The sequence below is a fragment of the Rhinichthys klamathensis genome, unplaced genomic scaffold (assembly GCF_029890125.1).
Source record: "Rhinichthys klamathensis goyatoka isolate OS25496 unplaced genomic scaffold, OSU_Roscu_1.1 h1tg000376l_1, whole genome shotgun sequence".
In the NCBI taxonomy this organism is placed as follows: domain Eukaryota; kingdom Metazoa; phylum Chordata; class Actinopteri; order Cypriniformes; family Leuciscidae; genus Rhinichthys; species Rhinichthys klamathensis.
Genome location: NW_026606883.1, coordinates 337,180 through 355,816, shown reverse-complemented (window position 1 = coordinate 355,816; position 18,637 = coordinate 337,180). Strand labels below are relative to the sequence as shown.

At 40.8% G+C, this 18,637-nt stretch overlaps 1 protein-coding gene across 3 annotated transcripts in view; it reads right to left on the bottom strand.

The window, feature by feature from the left end:
* The window catches only part of ndst2b (N-deacetylase/N-sulfotransferase (heparan glucosaminyl) 2b), a 79,405-nt gene that overhangs the window by 6,839 nt on the left and 53,929 nt on the right, over window positions 1–18,637 (bottom strand). For 2 of the 3 annotated variants that reach the window (XM_056233691.1, XM_056233692.1), the window contains exons 2-11: window positions 13,387–14,801; window positions 11,147–11,234; window positions 10,909–11,063; window positions 10,580–10,765; window positions 7,656–7,784; window positions 7,379–7,561; window positions 6,354–6,450; window positions 5,931–6,054; window positions 5,285–5,459; window positions 2,822–2,992 (exon numbers count right to left, since the gene is read on the bottom strand). In XM_056233691.1, coding sequence (XP_056089666.1) covers window positions 2,822–2,992; window positions 5,285–5,459; window positions 5,931–6,054; window positions 6,354–6,450; window positions 7,379–7,561; window positions 7,656–7,784; window positions 10,580–10,765; window positions 10,909–11,063; window positions 11,147–11,234; window positions 13,387–14,421 — 2,343 coding nt within the window. In that variant the 5' untranslated portion in view covers window positions 14,422–14,801. Of the gene's footprint in view, window positions 1–2,821; window positions 2,993–5,284; window positions 5,460–5,930; window positions 6,055–6,353; window positions 6,451–7,378; window positions 7,562–7,655; window positions 7,785–10,579; window positions 10,766–10,908; window positions 11,064–11,146; window positions 11,235–13,386; window positions 14,802–15,902; window positions 15,923–18,637 lie in introns of those variants that run through there. The other variant, XM_056233693.1, reaches the window with a different exon arrangement.

Here is an 18,637-nt window from a genome sequence, read left to right as displayed (position 1 = left end):
CCGTTCCAATGAGGAGGGACCTCCTCACACAGGCCAAAGGGACGATATGGCACCCCCGACCCGATTTATGGGCCCTCCATGTGTGGCCCCTAAACGGGTACCCGGGGGCCTTCCTGACAAGGTCTTAAGCACTATCTCTGAAGCAAGGGCCCCGTCTACTAGGCGTCTTTATGCTTTGAAGTGGTCGGGTTTTTCCAGCTGGTGCTCGAAAAATCGAGTTGACCCAGAGTCATGTGAGGTATCGGTGGTACTCTCCTTCCTGCAGGAGCTACTGGACGCGGGCCGCACCCCGTCCACGCTCAAAGTTTATGTGGCAGCCATCGCAGCGCATCATGCGTTGGGGGCTGGTCAATCACTGGGAAGAAATGACCTGGTGGTAAGATTTCTGAAGGGCGCTAGGAGAATTAACCCCTCCAGGCCCCCATCGGTACCTCCCTGGGAGCTCTCCACGGTCCTCAGGGCCCTGAAGGGGCCGCCTTTTGAACCGCTCCGGTCGGTGGATCTAAAACCACTCTCGCTTAAGACTGCTCTCCTGTTGGCATTGGCATCTATCAAGCGAGTGGGAGATCTGCAGGCCCTTTCTGTGAGTCCGGCATGTTTGGAGTTTGGAGCGGATGACTCCAGAGTCATTCTCAAACCCAGGCATGGTTACGTACCCAAGGTGCTCTCAACGCCGTTTAGAGCGCAAGTTATCACGCTATTAGCCCTTCCCCCTTCTGCTGAGGATGGGGAGGTTAATCTTCTCTGCCCTGTTAGGGCGCTGAGAGTCTATCTGGAGCGTTCTGCGTCTTTTAGACAGTCAGAACAGCTGTTTGTCTGCTTTGGTGGCCGATCTAAGGGTGGTCCAGTTACCAAGCAAAGACTGTCTAGATGGATAGTGGATGCCATTTCTATGGCTTATACTTCAGTGGGTCAGGTTTGCCCTATAGGTGTCAGGGCCCATTCGACTAAAGGCATGGCCTCGTCATGGGCGTGGTCATCTGGGTTTCCCATTCAAGATATTTGTGATGCGGCCGGCTGGTCCTCGCCTTCCACATTTATGAAGTTCTATAATATGGAGGTGCCTTCCCTGCAGGCGAAGGTTCTTTCAGTATGATTAAGACTCGATGCTGTCTGGTCTTGTCTACAAAAAATTACTGTGCATAATCACATACATAGATATATAAAACCCGCTTAGGCCGGTTATGAATTGTACTAATAATCCCGACAGTGTCGGGGTTTGTTAGCATATTCTGTTGGTTGTTACTGACTCTTATATATTATTCAGGCCTGACAGTGTCTGGTCTGTTATATATATATTTATTTATTGGGTTCTGGCTTGTTCTGTTAGCTCAGGGGGCCTGAGTTGCAGTGCAACCAGTTACTAAGGGTGCGGCGTTTTACAGGGCGTCCCCACTGCGTATAGCTACGCAATACGAAGTGACCGTTCGAAAGGGAACTACTCGGTTACTATCGTAACCTCAGTTCCCTGAGAGAGGGAACGACTATTGCGTAGCCGGCCGCATTTAGTAACTGGTGAAGTTGTCGCTTCAGTCGTTTAAACCTGCTATAATGGCGAATTCGGGGGTTTTTTATAGGCTAAGCCACACCCCCTTGACGGGCTCTGACGTTGAGCTAGCTCATTGGCTGCAGGTCAGAGTCGCCCGCGCCATTGGTTGTGCAGTTGCGGCAGCACAGCCTATGAGCGTGCCAGACGCTCAGTGTGCTGGCTGTGCAGCTGCAAATGCGTTTTACATATAGGTTTCAGTAAATCGAGGAAAAGGAGTTTCCCCACTGCGTATAGCTACGCAATACTCGTTCCCTCTCTCAGGGAACTGAGGTTACGATAGTAACCGAGTAGTTTTCATTCATGTTTATAATTTAACACAGTTTACAGTAATACACTTATAAATGAACAGTGATTCTCAACCAGGGGGTCTCAAGATTAAAATAAGACAAAACAACTTAAAATAAGACAAAACACGCATTAAGATTCTTTCATTGAAATCATTTCTAGATTTTATTAATACAGTTTGGGGTCAGTAAGATTTTTTTTTTTTTTCTAAGAAGAAATTAATACGTTCATTCATTGATTAAGTTTCTATTTTTTCCCTCCGAACTTAACATTTACCAAAAAATTCTGAAAAAAATTATTACAAATATTAACTGTTTCATGAAGGATCATGTGACACTGAAGACTAAAATAATGGTTGCTGAAAATCTAGCTTTGCCACCACAGGAATAAATTACATTTGAAAGTTTATTAAAACAGAAAACAGTTATTTTTATCTCTAATAATATTTAAATTGTTTTCATTACTGTCCTGTTTTACTGTATTTTCTAACAAATAAATACAGCCTTAGTGAGCATAAGATACTTCTTTCAAAAACAATAAAAAATCTTACCAACTCCAAACTTTTGAATGTAAATGTAACATATATTTTTCTAGTTATGCCAAGCTCAAAAATATCTTATCGATATAAATTGTGTACAATTTTCTTTTTACATTTTTTATATTTTTCATTAATTAAGATGAAAAAAGATATGCATGTAAACTTAGGTGAACAGCTTTTATGGGTGCTGTGCAGTGACACACAGTATCCAGCTGAACCAGTGTTGTGTGTTTTAGCTGCTAGTATATTATCTATTTACACATGTTTTGAACACAATTGACATCCAGAACTGAAAAGAAGGATAGTTACATCATAGCATGATGACATAACTGCTGACTAAGATGAAAAGAGTTCTTATAAGAGGTAAATCTTTTGTGTTCACACCTGGCTAGGTTAATAGTGGTTAAACTAGAAGTCAGCTGTTGGCGTGCGTGCACACACACACACACCTGACTGGGCTGGTAGTGATGTACCCAGCGCTCCAGATGACTGCTGTAGGCTCCAGGCTGAAGACAGCGCCGGTGCAGAGACAGCAGAGCTGCGGGACAGGACGGCCCAGCGGAGATCACCTCCTGAAACGTGTAGTTTAGAGCCACAGGATCCTGATGAGCCCTCTGATGCTAGAGAGAGAGTGACAGCAGTTGGAAACAGTTGTAGTTTTCTTCGGATGTGTCACTGGAGGATGTCTATAATATCTGGAAAACGTTCTCTATTAAGGCCCTGATATACTCACGGCGAAACGCTTTTTCGTTCTTCGCTTAGGGGTAAAAAAAAAAGTTTGAAATAACGTGACCTATGGTATACTGTTAGTGAACCGCTTTACAGTATTAAACACAAAGTCAGTGTTGCTTTCGATTAGTAAATATTTTTTGTACTATAAGGGCAGCTCTCCAGTGTGTTCATGTTATTACAGGGGTCAGTCGTGGCCTAATGGTTAGAGAGTCTGACTTGTAACCCAAAGGTTGCCAGTTCCAATCTTAATCCCGGCAGGAATGTGAATGAACAGTCCTCTCTTCTGTGCTACCCTCAATACCCACGAGTCACGACTGAGGTGCCCTTGAGCAAGGCACCTAACCCCTGTGTGTCCACGGTTTGCAGTGTGTGTTCACTACTCACTGCTCCTAATACACTCACCTAAAGGATTATTAGGAACACCATACTAATACTGTGTTTGACCCCCTTTCGCCTTCAGAACTGCCTTAATTCTATGTGGCATTGATTCAACAAGGTGCTAAAAGCATTCTTTAGAAATGTTGGCCCATATTGATAGGATAGCATCTTGCAGTTGATGGAGATTTGTGGGATGCACATCCAGGGCACGAAGCTCCCGTTCCACCACATCCCAAAGATGCTCTATTGGGTTGAGATCTGGTGACTGTGGGGGCCATTTTAGTACAGTGAACTCATTGTCATGTTCAAGAAACCAATTTGAAATGATTCGAGCTTTGTGACATGGTGCATTATCCTGCTGGAAGTAGCCATCAGAGGATGGGTACATGGTGGCCATAAAGGGATGGACATGGTCAGAAACAATGCTCAGGTAGGCCGTGGCAATTAAACGATGCCCAATTGGCACTAAGGGGCCTAAAGTGTGCCAAGAAAACATCCCCCACACCATTACACCACCACCACCAGCCTGCACAGTGGTAACAAGGCATGATGGATCCATATTCTCATTCTGTTTACGCCAAATTCTGACTCTACCATCTGAATGTCCCAACAGAAATCGAGACTCATCAGACCAGGCAACATTTTTCCAGTCTTCAACTGTCCAATTTTGGTGAGCTCTTGCAAATTGTAGCCTCTTTTCCCTATTTGTAGTGGAGATGAGTGGTCCCCGGTGAGGTCTTCTGCTGTTGTAGCCCATCCGCCTCAAGGTCGTGCATGTTGTGGCTTCATAAATGCTTTGCTGCATACCTCGGTTGTAACAAGTGGTTATTTCAGTCAAAGTTGCTCTTCTGTCAGCTTGAATCAGTCAGCCCATTCTCCTCTGACCTCTAGCATCAACAATGCATTTTCGCCCACAGGACTGCCGCATACTGGATGCTTTTCCCTTTTCACACCATTCTTTGTAAACCTTAGAAATGGCTGTGCGTGAAAATCCCAGTAACTGAGCAGATTGTGAAATACTCAGACCGGCCCGTCTGGCACCAACAACCATGCCACGTTCAAAATTGCTTAAATCACCTTTCTTTCCCATTCTGACATTCAGTTTGGAGTTCAGGAGATTGTCTTGACCAGGACCACACCCCTAAATGCATTGAAGCAACTGCCATGTGATTGGTTGATTAGATAATTGCATTAATGAGAAATTGAACAGGTGTTCCTAATAATCCTTTAGGTGAGTGTATATACATATATATATATATATATATATATATATATGGGGCCTTTATCATTCCCATTTGTCTCACTTGCAGTTGCATGTGATTTGGAATCCACCATCTTTCCTTATGGGCATTAAGTTCTGTTGCAAGGTGTTTTTTTAACCAATCATCTAAACCTTAAATGTCATGTGACTAATGACTCTAGAGACACAAGAAATGAACGGCTGTGTCCGAAAGCTTAGGCATCTGACTTGTTGCCTCGCTGCCTTATCAGGCAAAGACTTTGCAGGCAGCGTTTGCACATGAAGGTGATTTTGGACAGACTTTTGAAAACGTTGGTCAAAAACGTATATATTTACACAAACTGACCACCAACTGCAACTTTCAGACGTGCCTTGATGCCTTCCTACCTTGGAATGGGTCCTCCGAAGGCATCAGACAGAAATGTTTCCATTTCCAATGGAAATAAATGACAATTTTACATCAGACGGTGTAGTCATGACATCTACCAGCAGGGGCTAACCGAGTCATGCTAATTAACCAGCTAAACCTTGATCCTCTGGTTTCTTGTATACACAAACGCACCTGATACCAGGAATACGCCCGGTCAGCAGGGTTGATGAGTATAGAGATGATTTTGGCTCTTGGTAACAGCGCAGATGCTCTCTTCGGGGCAGTTTCAGTGTCAAAATAGTTTGCGCTCTTCTCAAACAGGAAGTCTGTGCTCACATTTGAGGGTACAGGGAAAAAATCCATATACCTGAGACAAGACACAGGGACAGAATTAGCCTGCACAATAAAGCAAACGTCAAATCCTATACCAATAAAATATTAAGAGGGGAATAATTATGTTGTTTATTTTGATGCATTGTCTGTTGTTTGTTTGGTGTTCTGAGTGTTTGCTAAGGCATTCCTAGGTGGTCCAAATCGACATAAGTTTACAGAACTCATTTGACCGTTTTTTTTTTTTTTTGTCTACCATGCAAAACCACATGTCTGCTGACTTTGAAAAGTAATAGCATGTTTTCTCAACCAGTGACATACATTTAATTCTTTACCCAACATATGAGCATTAATAGCAATAGTCATGATTCCTGAGGCACAATATACTCACTAAAATATAACATGTAGGACACATTTAATCCAAAAAGGAGTTTTGTCAGTGTGATGTGAGTGAAGCTTTGCACATGAAACAAAGAGCATGAGGCATGGATGGAGTTTCCATGGTTACCAGTCAATGCCTCGCTGATAGTTTGGTCCGCTGAAGAACTGCACCTCCTCAAAGGTGACGGTGCTGGGGAAGCTGCTGGTAATGGCAGGATGAAGGGCAAGAAACGAGTGCAGTGCGGTAGTTCCTGCGGAAAGATCATGACACCAGAATACAGTGCCGCATCAAGCTGTTTTAGTCAAATATGAATCACATTTCTTGGAAACATTCTGTGCCTTGTATGCCAAATGTGTTCTACATCATAAAGCCTGGCTAATCGCTGAATTGTAATTTAGTTTCTTATGGTTTAAATTAAAAGACTTCAAAAGACAAACAACACGGGTTCATGCTTCTGTTACTGCAAACAACCTCACATCTATGTTCAAAATGGAATTAATTTCTAACCAAAAAAAAAAAGAAAGAAAAGATTTTGATGTTTTGTGTTACCGGTCTTCTGAGGGCCGACCACTAGAAACTTGGGCAGTCTGTCACAGGTCTTCTCTTTGGACCAGATGTCTTTGTGTCTCTTGTCATGACATGGGTTCTGTTTATCAGGGGGAGTTTTTGTAAGTATAATGTGAGCATAAATTAATATGAGACTAATACAAATCCCTTGTAACAAGTACTGTAAATGTCCCTGTTCATTATGTAAACAGCATTTTAATTCAAGGGTCTTTAACAGAGGATCCACAGGTACTGGTACAGGTACTCGAGATTATATATATATATATTTATGTGTGTGTGTGTGTGTGTGTGTGTGTGTGTGTGTGTGTGTGTGTGTGTGTGTGTGTGTGTGTTGTCAAATCGCATCTAACATAGTAGTTTTTTGTTAAATACTATATGTGTGTATATATATACTGTACACACACCCATTTATGTATGCATATCCACCTTATTTTTCAGGTAAGCGAGGGCACTGCCATTTGTAATTTTAATGTGTCTGGCGTCTTCCAGTGTGATTTGCTTCCAGTTATTTTTAGCTGTACAAAACAGCTTGTTATGCTGCTTTATATTGCAAACTGGTATTTCTTACCACATTATTTTAACGTATTGTCTTAATTATAAGCACACTGTATATACACATGCACAGACACACACACACAAACAAACACACACACATATATACAGTATATAGAATATACATAAATATAATAATAAAACACATATATTACATATACAAAAACTTAGCAAAGCACTAATATGCTTATATGCCCTGCAAAAAAAAAGCTGTTTGGATTTGACTATTTAAATCCAAACAGCCACTTTATTTTTAGAACCATGTGAAACAACAATAATTTAAAATTAGATATTACAATTTATAAAATAAAGCTGTATATATTTTTTTTATTTTGCTCACTTTACTACTGATTTTGGGGTGAAATATGATGTCTTTGGCACAGTTGACAGCCTCCGTGACATTCACCCACTAATAAGAGATTCATTAATAACCATGAAAATGTAAGTGCACAAACCTGCCACAAGGGGTCTCTCTCATCAGGGAAAATCTGGAAGTATTTGTGAGCGAGTCTGACAGGAGGAAGAGTCTGCAGGCGCAGGTGAGTCCAGCACTGCACAAACCTCACCAACGACTCAAAGGTGTACAGGCCCAGCCGGTCGTTGCCGTAGTTTGACAGGTGAGTCATGAATATACTAACCTACCCATGGGAGAGGACGGGAACAAGTGGGTCAAAAAACAAACGTTTGTCATATTGCATAATTATTTTGTGTCTTTGTGGGTGTGACACTAACCGGATTGAGCAGCACTGTAAGAAACAGCTCTCCGCCACGGATGCTTTTGTCCAGCTCCTGAGGGCCTCCTGGATAATCTTTATAGAAGATGGTGTGTGTGAAAAGCCCACATGTCTGCCGGGGGAGAACCTGATACACAAAACCACACACAACTTAGTAAAGTCAAATTACACTAACAGAAATAAGAGCAATCTTGGGAAATAATTTCTTATATTAAAAAAATACGTTTGTAACATTACAATAAGGCTTGAATTGGTAATATTAGTTAATGCATTAGGTATCAGGTACTAAAAATGAACAATTTTAACAGCATTATTAATCTAGGTTAATGTTCATTTAAAAATAGAATATTGTTCATTGTTACCTTATGTTTGTTCATTATTTTGAAACTAAAATTGTATTTTAAAAAAGAAAAAGTGAAATTTGTGAAAATCATAATACCCTAATACTTTTATACAGAAAAGACGTATTAAATAGATCAGAAGTGATAGTAAAGACATTTATAATGTTACAAAATATTTATATTTCAATAAATGCTGTTGAAGCATTGAACTTTCTATTCTAAAAAGTATCACGTTTCCACAAAAAATATTAAGCAGCAAAAACAGTTTTAAACATTGATAATAAGAACCACCATTATTAATAATTGTGCACCAAATTAGGATATTACAATGATTTCTAAAGCATCAGGTGACATGGCAAGCTGAAGCCATTCCGCCAGTTTTTTAATCACAAAAATAAATTATATTTTAAAATAATATATTAAAATAAAAAATTAACAGTTAATTTAAATTGTAGTGTTATAATAATATTTCACAATACTACTGTTTTTACTGTATTACCAAATAAATACAGCCTTGGTGAGCATAAGTGACTTCTTACAAAAACAATACAAAAATGTTATTTCAAACTTCAGTGTTTAGGAATATGCATTAATTTTGATTAATACATGCAGTAAAAGTATTGTTGTTAGTTTATGACACCTACTGCACCTTAATGTGTTAGCACTATTTAAAAAAAAAAAGGTATTACACTGCAGGCACGGCCGCATTAACAATAGGGCTAGGCGGGGCTAAAGCCCCGGGGCCCGAGCAAGGAGGGGGCCCTTGATTGGCTGTGGAGCAGATACTACTAGCCATCTGATTGCCAAAGCCTTACCACGCAACGCCCCCCACAAATTAGCCCTGTTATTTAGTAGCGCTTTGCCGAATATTCCATGCATTATCATGGAATCATTAATATTATAGTGACCGTTCGCAAAGACCCGCCTTTTTTAGTTACTGTGTGACAAGCCAGGCGGCTCTCACGAGTCACGCACATCATGTTCTCACTCACGCAGTGAAAAATACATCGCGGGGTAAAGACTAACGTTACACAATTGACTACGAGAGAGAGTTCAGAGCAGCTTACTGTTGATATGAAACAAAGTCTCAACTTTCAAATATTGTAATTTAAATAATTTAAACAATACCGTTTTAAAGTTCAAGTCCACCGACGTTCATCTACTGACAGCTTTGTTGTCTGACAAAATTGCATATTCGGCGTTATGATTGGCCAGGCCGCCTGTCAATCAAACCCCCGTGGGCAGCAGGACAGGGCATGGTGAAATGAAACGTCACGTTTATTTTAACATAATACATTTATTCTATATTTAACTTGTGAACGATCGACCTGCTGCTGCACATAGGCCTATAGATGGCTGCCTGGAGTGCCTGCGCCTTATTAGAATATAGCTATACGCATCAACCAATAAATCGCCTCCACCCTTCACTTCATTCTAGAGTCTAGACTATTTTTTAAAACACAGCGTCATCGTCGACCCCACAAATTTTCGGTAAGTTTGATTATTAACTTGATGGATGTTTGATCTTGCTTTTTGTGTTTGATCAAACTCTATATTCGCCTAAAGGGCTGGCGATAATATATCCGGTAGAAATATGTAAATTTTGCTAAGACATCATGATGTAAGTTTATAAATTAAACGCGTTTTTAATCATTGTGGTTTGGATACAAATTATTTTAAATGATGGTGAACTTGAGGCGGTTTTGCACAGCGCACTTGAGTTCCGACCCTGAGGTCTTAAAGTGACAGTAGCTGCTAATAAAGCTGCTGTCGCCATTTGTGTCCATAATGTTAATCAAACATCAGAAAGAAAGTAATTTACTGCCCTTGAATGAATCACTTTTGTAAAATTAATAAGAATGAATGTTGAATTTATAGTGAAAACTATGTATTGTATATTTGATTACTTTATACAATATAATATTATTCAGTGCTTTAAGTTTTTCAAGGTCGATTTCTTATATGCCTTTGTTCTATTGTTAATTGTTGTTACTCTTGTCATCGGTAAGCTTGAGATTCTTTTCTTAAGTTACTATTATTTTTTGTGATATTGAAATTGGTCACAAGAATTATGAAATGTTAGTGCCATTAAATTTTGATATGATAAAAAATCGTTTTAAAAGTAATATAACTTAACTGTGAAGTATATCATAGATTGATAAAATGACTCGTATAATGATAGAACATTTAGCTCATGTAGTTGGTGACCTGTAGTGGTGGGGGGCCCTGCAGTAACCCATAGCCCCGGGGCCCAGTGAGCTCTTAATGCGGCCCTGACTGCAGGGAAAGATACCAAGCCCATTTTCTCTGAGTTAAGGTGTGCCACCATCCCCAAAATCAAAACTCGTTCATAGTTTATGATTGACACATTAATACCTGCCCTTGTTGACAGTGTCAGCTGTTAGGCAGCTATCATGAGACTGTTGAAGTCATACACATTCAGACGTCTTTGGCATCAAGTAAAAAAAAATGTAGCGCTGTTGCATTCAGTCTAGTTGTTTTGCTAGATGCAACCAAGCATCTTATGTAAACGCTCCCTGAGAAACATGTTTGATTGAGTCAGGCGAACTTGGGTTCCTACCTGAATGCCGTTGTGTATGAATCCCCTACGGTAGCGGGCAGGCCTGAGATGAGGATACTCCTCTGTGCTGGTCACCTTGATGCCCCATACACTCTTCCAGGCATCATAAAGCTGACTGTGCACAGGGTAAACTCCTGAGTGATGGGGGGCTACAGCGTAACCCATATCTGTGGGGATCCCATGCTCCTAAAAGAGACACAACCTGGGATTACTTTGGAGCCATGCAAAATCAAACAAATTCTTGTGGAATATACTGTATATAAACCGATCAGAATCAAGAATTCAACAACATATTATTTGGCATGTACTGTATCAGGGCAGATTCCGACCTGTGCAAACTGTCTATTAAGTCTCATCTGTTCTGCGAGCACGCTGACGTTGTGGAAGAGATGAGGTTGCATGTGGCTCCACATGTGCGGGAACCACCAGAACTCCTGCCGGTGTCGGAGCAGCGTGTCGTCACCCTCATCTTCCTCATCTGTCCCTGAAGAGCAAGACCAGAAAGAGACATGTGTGGAGGTGGAGATAGATTTGACCTGTTTAACTCGTGTAATAACTTTATCATACCTGTATGAAAAAACTTGCCAGAGAATCCCAGGTTGAAGGTGAAATTAGGTACCAGAGAACGAAGTTTATTCTGTGTGTGAAGCAGTGCCTAGTGAGAAGATGAAGAAGAGGGAAAAAAAACTAATTTCAACTGGTTCAATATACATAATTTTATAGTGTGTATTTGACACATGATGAGCAGCTATTGTGGGTTAAGATTTTTATTTTGGGTATATGAAGCTATTGTAGGTTACAACTAATGGTGGGTGGTATGAATGTATCACAATATGAGTCACAGTGATGATATCTTGCAAAACAGTTATTTTTGCAGGATTTAAAAAAAATAGTTGACGGTAAACACCCTTGTGTTAATACCAATTTTGGATAATCCAGTCAATTAAAAAAAATACAAAATAAAGTCATTTTCTCTTTTTTTTAAAGATTTAATATTATATTGACAAAAAAAGTTTCTGACTGGATGAGTCACATTTCAAGTTGTGACCGCAGATCAGTTCTAATGTATATAAATGTGGCAAACAAACATAAACAGCTAAACTTTAAATTCAGGTTCTTCCTCATCCTGACTGTTTGGGACACAATTTATCCTCTGTTTTTTTACACAAAAGAAGATATTTTAAAGAATGCTGTTAACCAGACAGTTGACAGCACCCACTGACTTCCATAGTTTTTTTTCCCCCACTATGGAAGTCAATGGTTGAGCTGTCAATTGTCTGATTAACAACATTCTTTAAAATATCTTCTTTTGTGTTCAGCAGAAGAGAGAAACAATCCTAGGCAGTCCTAGTCAATCAACTATATTATTTTGTTATTTTACAGATGCAGGTTGGAGAAGAGGTGGATAAAAGACGGCAGGTCTTGCAGAAACAAGAAAGGCAATGAAGGTAAAGGGTGAGAAGAAATAATAAAAGAAAAGGGTAAGAGAGAAAAATGAGAGAGAAATGTGAAACCGAAAACCTCAGGCATGACATTGCTTTTGGTGTGCTGGGCCACACAGAAACCCCTATGAGAACTTATCTGCTCAAATTAAAAAGTGAGCCAGTCTAATTAGCCCCATGCTAGCCTTCAGCAATAGCCTCCTTTCACTCTGAGGAGATGAGAGAGCGAGGGGGAGAGAGAGAGACAGAGGAAGAAAAAGAAAAAGAATGCCATGCTCCAATGCATTACAAACAAGCACTCCCTCTCGCACAATAATCAAGGCTCTCTACAAACAACGGAAGAGAGAGAACATCTCCCTGATCCGTATTAACCGTGCTAATTCATTAGCTTCATTTCAGTCATGGAGGAGCTCTGGGAGTGTGATGGCAGTCAGAGAGAAGCTCTGAGAGTAAAGAGCTTGGATTATTCAAACAAAAGATACCTTTGATGGAAGACAAACTGGGCCAGGACTGATTGATGTCTGATTCTCTATCAAACCCTATCACAAACAGACAATTTCATATCAACAAACTAGTTTTTTTTTTCTCCTACTAGTTGCCAAGGTTTTCCTATATGGTTGCTAAGATAGTTTCCGTCCGCCAGAAGAAAAAAAAAATCATAATCTTAAATCCTGCCGGATCCAAAAACATGCAAAAAAGACGATCTGCACAAACTAGAAGGAGCGGATAGAAGTTGCAAGCTATATTGTGATCATTAAATATCCAACAGCAAATCAAAACGGTCTAAAGTTACTAAGAAAAATGACAAACCCATGAAGAGGTAAATATACGACTGTCCAAGATGGTACTGATAATCAACTCAATCTATTTTTCTATCATCATTCTGATTTCTGAATACGATCAAGACGAAGTCTTTGACAAAAATGTGATTTTCTCAGCTTTTTGTTTTGATTTTTTAAAATGAAATTTACCCACATTCAAGTGTTGATAAAAACACACACAAATGAAGCTAAAAAATCTTTTAAAGCAGAGGCTTCTTTATATATATTTGCTGTTTACATATTCATACAAAAACATTCTGGGGGCCATGAACTTTTTGTGAATATGATAAAAAAATTCACAATCAATGGTTGAACATTTGAAAATGAAAAGACTGTCATAAATATTAGTATTGTAATTTTTCTGATGTACTTGATAGTCATATGTATATGTAAACAGAAAACTATTGGCCAAATTGTGTAGCACAGCAAACCTGGAGCATTTTGCAAATAGTAAATTTTATCAGAAAAAAAATAAATAAATAAAAAGTCTTATAAAATGAATAACACTTAGCAAGTATATCCAATACATTTTTAAGGCTCTTACCTCAACATCCGCCACTTTCATGCGTGTCCCCTCCTTCCCAACAAAGATGTCATCCACGTCCACCAGCAAAAATCTGTCCAGTGACAGGCTGAGCCTCCTGCCAGTTAAATACCCCACAGCATCCACAAACAGCAGCTTGTGCAGCCAAAACGACAAGCTTCCACCAAAGAACACCCGCTGAATCCCATCGTGAAGACCTAGGTCCTGCACAACCGTAGCTAGCAGCGCTCTCTGTTGGTGTGAGTGTGTTGGGAGCTGATTGGGTTCTGCTGGTCTGGGGCTAGCTAACAGCACAGGCTCATAGGTGCTGTGGTTGGACAGGAAGGTGGTCCAGTTGTCTGCAGGTAGAGGGCCAGGTTCCAGCTCATTGGGTTTGGTGATGTAGAGTAGGGGTGCAGCAGGGTTGACTCTGTAATCCCAAAGTGGCAGGTTTGAACGCAAGAACAGAGGGAAGCCTCTGAGCTGAGCGCTGGATGGTGAGTTTTCATTTGCCCGGTAGAAGCCAATGATTCCCACTCCATAGTCTTGGCAGTATTTATCCAATAACTGGCGGTTCCACAAGTCCAAGTTGACGTACTTGAGCAGGTTCTCATAGACGATGAGTGTGTATCGGCCACGACCTCGCCAAGCCAGAGGAGGCATGTCCCCTTTCCCCGGTGCAATTTCAGAGCGGTAATGAAAGCGGCTTGACTCTAAAATGGCAACAATCTCTTGTCCGAGTTGGGAGTAGATGCTTTCCACGAAGAGTAACACCACAGGCTCTGCCCGAGAGGTGTCTGCTGTCCTCGGCGAGTGTCGCCGCTGGCTGATCTGCGATGGCAGGAACAGTGGAGCCCTTTGTCCGCCACCAACTACCGATGTAGCTACACAGTCCCCCAGAGGTAGCGGCAGAGGGGCCTCCTTGATCTTGGGGCCAGCAGTGACGTGATAAGCCAGGTAGGCCATGGAGAGTAGACAGAAGAGAATGAGTGCAAGGATCAGGCGGTGGAGACCTTGGTGCCTGAATACTCGTGCCAACTTCCTCACTCCAGCCATAGCTGTCTTGACCAAGTGGGTGACAGGGACAGAGAGAGGGTGGCGCCTCACTCTGGTAGGGAGGTAGAATAAAAACAGGGCAGGGATTAAACGGCAATGAATTTGCCCTGCCAGGAAACAACCATTGAATCTAGGTCACCATGGCCCCCATAGCCTGCGACGGAGTCGCCGCTCCGGTGTCTCTGTTTTTGTATCGTACTCCTCCCGTCCATATAATGACCCTACGTGTAAGCAGCTGGAGGCATCATGTGAAAACACAGCTCAACTGTTTGTTCTTTAGAGTGTTGTTGCTTTGGCTTGAAACCCTCTGCCACTTCATGCATCTGCTTGAACAAACCAGGTGTGAGAGAACTGTCATCTAGCAGAACCACATGTTCATCCTATAAGAGAAATGAGAATGGGGGAAAAACAAAAAATGAAAAGGTTAGAAGGATTAGAACTAAATTTGTTTACTTTATGGCTGGAATACACTACACAACTTTTTCTCAGGTTTTTTTTTTTTGTCACTATTTGCAGTCTGGAGAAGTTGAAGCTAGTTGCCTTAAGTCAGAGCCATTTTGTGTAGTCAGAGTTGACATATTGCATAAAATGCAGTATGATGTTTAGACTTGAAGTCATGTAGTGCATCCCAGCATTTCAAGATAAATGTATCTTTCACCCTCATATTGTTCTGAAAGCACCTGTATTTCTTATTTCCTTTTTGGGGGGAGGGAAACAAAGGGAGAAATATACTGTTTGCTCTTTTCAATGCAATTACAATGAATGATGAGTGAATTTTACAGCTTCAAAAAGGAAACAAAAAGTACCATGATGCTCCAGTCTCCATTCATTGCAGTTCTATGGAAAGGAGTGATCAATACATTATTAATACAGCTTTAGAACACATCAGACCACTGGTAAAAATTTACATGCAGAGTGAAATCGGTGTAAAAATATTTTTTTTCTTAAACAGTTTATGGCCTTCAAGGCTTCACCTGATAAAGAAGAGCACTTTTTAATGCATTTAAACCATGCGTGACTTTACACGCTGTCGGATTATTAGCCATAACCAGTGTTCAGGCGTGTAAACACACTCATTGATGACAATATTCCTTTTTGGGTGAACTAATCCTTTAATGATATTAAAGGGAGACATTTCTAGACTCTAGGTTTATATTCATGGTCATAGCATAAAATTCGTCCTGTACTTAAACACTCACATAAATAACACAAAATAAACGTGGGAATTTCAAAATGGAGTCCTGCTGCTATCTGAACTGCATCATGCACTTTCTTAACCTTTAAAACTTCAGGTCGTAGAGCTTCTCCCCATCCCAGGGGCCAACACATACAAGAAGGGGCCACAGAGTATCTCCACAGAGAGAGTAATGTAGACAAACCATCTGCTGATTTTCCATTAGATGACACACAAACACATACTCACAAAAACACACCCCCTGCCCCATTAACACGCAATGTCCCCATCATCAAATCTCCCTTACCGTCTACATGAGACCTTTTCCCAGGGATCCCAAAATAACTCCACCCCACACCATCCCTTAGTCATGATCCTCGGATATAGGCTTTCAGGTGTGACTAGAAATGTGTGAGAGTGCTAGTGCGTGTGCTACGTGCATACAAAAGAAGAGGGCGTCAAGTATGAAATGTCAGTACGGTGCATAGTCTGTTTATCATGAGCTGCTTTCAGCTCTGTCGTGTCCTTCGATATCAAATGTGATTAAGTTTGGTAGATCCAACATTCACCTGTAGATACTGCAGAGAAACCTGATGCCGTGAGAAATTGAGTTCTAGTTAAGTAGGCCAAGCAACAACCCAAACAAGTAGCCCTGCCACTGGCATTATCACCTTTAACGCTGCAATATTAGCCTTTGCTAGCATTACCTTTATTTGAATAAGTTGTCATGTAATTTTAGGGCACCTGTATTCAAAGGACACAGGGAAATATCATTATGTTTGACGCACTGCATTAAGCTTCAATTAAGTAATGGCTTAAAAATTTCTCAATGCCTTTATTAGTTAAAAAGTGCAGAACAAGCTTTGGACGTGAAGCAGTTTCTGCACCAGAGATCCAGTTCCATTAATGTGGCACATTTCAATGATTAATCTCTGGGAAAAAAAGCAGAATGGCTGAGCGTGAAGAATTTCAGAGATAAAACATAAGCTGACTTAGCAGTTTTATAATATATTATACTGTACCATGTAAATGGATCTTTCCAGTTGCCAAGAATAACTTTGACACAGAACTTAGCAGAAGAAACTCTATGACAGGAACAAAATGCACCACAATGCTGGTGCCTCATCATCTGAGGATGTTTCTTTACTTCATATGTAAGCTTTTGATGCACATGGTCTAGTCAAAGAGGCTTTTTGAGATGCAGGAGCAGTGCAGCCTGTGACCACAGCGTGGAGCGAGAGCTTTGTAGTGCAGCTCTACAGAGTCTAACGCAGAAGGGCAGAATCAGCTCAGCCCGAGGCGTGCCTGAGGGCCGCCCGCGTCACGACACGCATAAGCAGATGACATTCTTCAAGAGTCCTTAACACGCTCTCTTCCCACGGCACTCAGAAACGCTTCGAGTGATTCAGCACACATATTCCGTTTGACTTCAGTGTTGACTTATGGTTCCTTTCCTTCCACTAGGAAATCATTATCCTGGCCAGGCAGTATAGGGTTTCTGTTCTGCCAGTGTGTCTGGCCAACAGGAGAACAGCTCTATGGGACACTGTTCCTTATGACTGCTGGAAGCCAACGGCTCTGTGGAATGTCTTACTGGCTTTATATAAAGACAAAGTGTCAGATGCCCTCTGGCTGATATTTGATCCACAGGTAATATAAGGATAATGAATTCAGCAGGAGCCCTGTGAGCTGAGATTCACAAAATTGAGCCTGAGTATTAATGAGACGAGTCATTTAACTGATGAAGAAAAGCCATTCATAAAAGCTTGAGGCATTCTAGAAATAAGGTACAAGAGACAGTGTATTGTGGATTTTTTTTTATATAATAAAATTAGGTCCCACTTTATATTAAGTGGCTTTAAGTACTATGTACTTACATAGAAAAATAAGTACAATGTACTTGTTGTTTTCATGTTGTATTGTAAAACACTTTTGCTGCTATTGAGATGTGATACGAGTAAGGTTAGGGACATGTGTGGTGGTATGGGTAGGTTTAAGCGTGGGTTAAGGTGTAAGGGAAGGGTCAACTGTGTAATTACAAATGTAATTACATAAATTAATTACAGCTGTAATTACATGCTGGTATTTTTAAAATACAAGTACAATGTAAAAACATGTATGTATGTACACAATAAGTTCATCGGCATCGCATCAAATTATTCATTTCAATGTAAGTATCATGTATTCTTAAAGGGGTCATATAATGGAACATGCACTTTTACAAGTTGATTGTACTGGAATGTGTGTTGACAGTGACACAACCATCATAAAATGATAAAAATCCATCCAGTGTTTTTGTTTTAATCTCCTTATATGTTTTCCCCTGCCTCAAATTGAGCCGTTCGATTTTGTGACGTCACACGCTCGGAAGCCCCTCCCACGATTGTTGATTGACAGCAGCGTTTCAACACAGACCCGCCCTCGCTCGTGACCGAGCTGTCAATCATAGTCTGCGCGGACCGGCGCGGTCATTGTTGATATGCTGGAGCACTGTCTATGAGCAGAATGGCGTCTAAGCGATTGTGGTGTTCTGTTCTTGGGTGTAATAACGAACACAGCAGTCATTTTAATGTTCCTAAATCCGAACCCTTGAAGACGCAGTGGCTGAGTTTGTTTTCGAAGGGAATATTCCCCACGAGCAACGTCAATGCTTTCATGTTTGCGCAAATCATTTCTCACACCAGACTGCTTTATAAACGAGGGTCAGTATAAAGCTGGTTTTGCTAAGAAGCTGCTCATGAAAAAAAGATCGGTACCAGCTATTCGTGTTCCTGCTGAACCTCTAGAACAACTGAAGTGAGTGTAACGTTTTATTAAACTTTATATTCATATTTATAATTAATCTTTGCAAATCGCTAGCTGCACGCTTCACAATGAATGCGTCTAAGGTTTACACTTAAGGTACATTACGGCATGTTTTCCATGTATGATGTTCTCAATATAATTCATAATCCCACGTTTATACTGAACAACGCGTTATGGTTATTGTGTTACAAATGGTGTACGCACAGAACAGAGAGGCGGGGTGAGCAAAGCTCATTA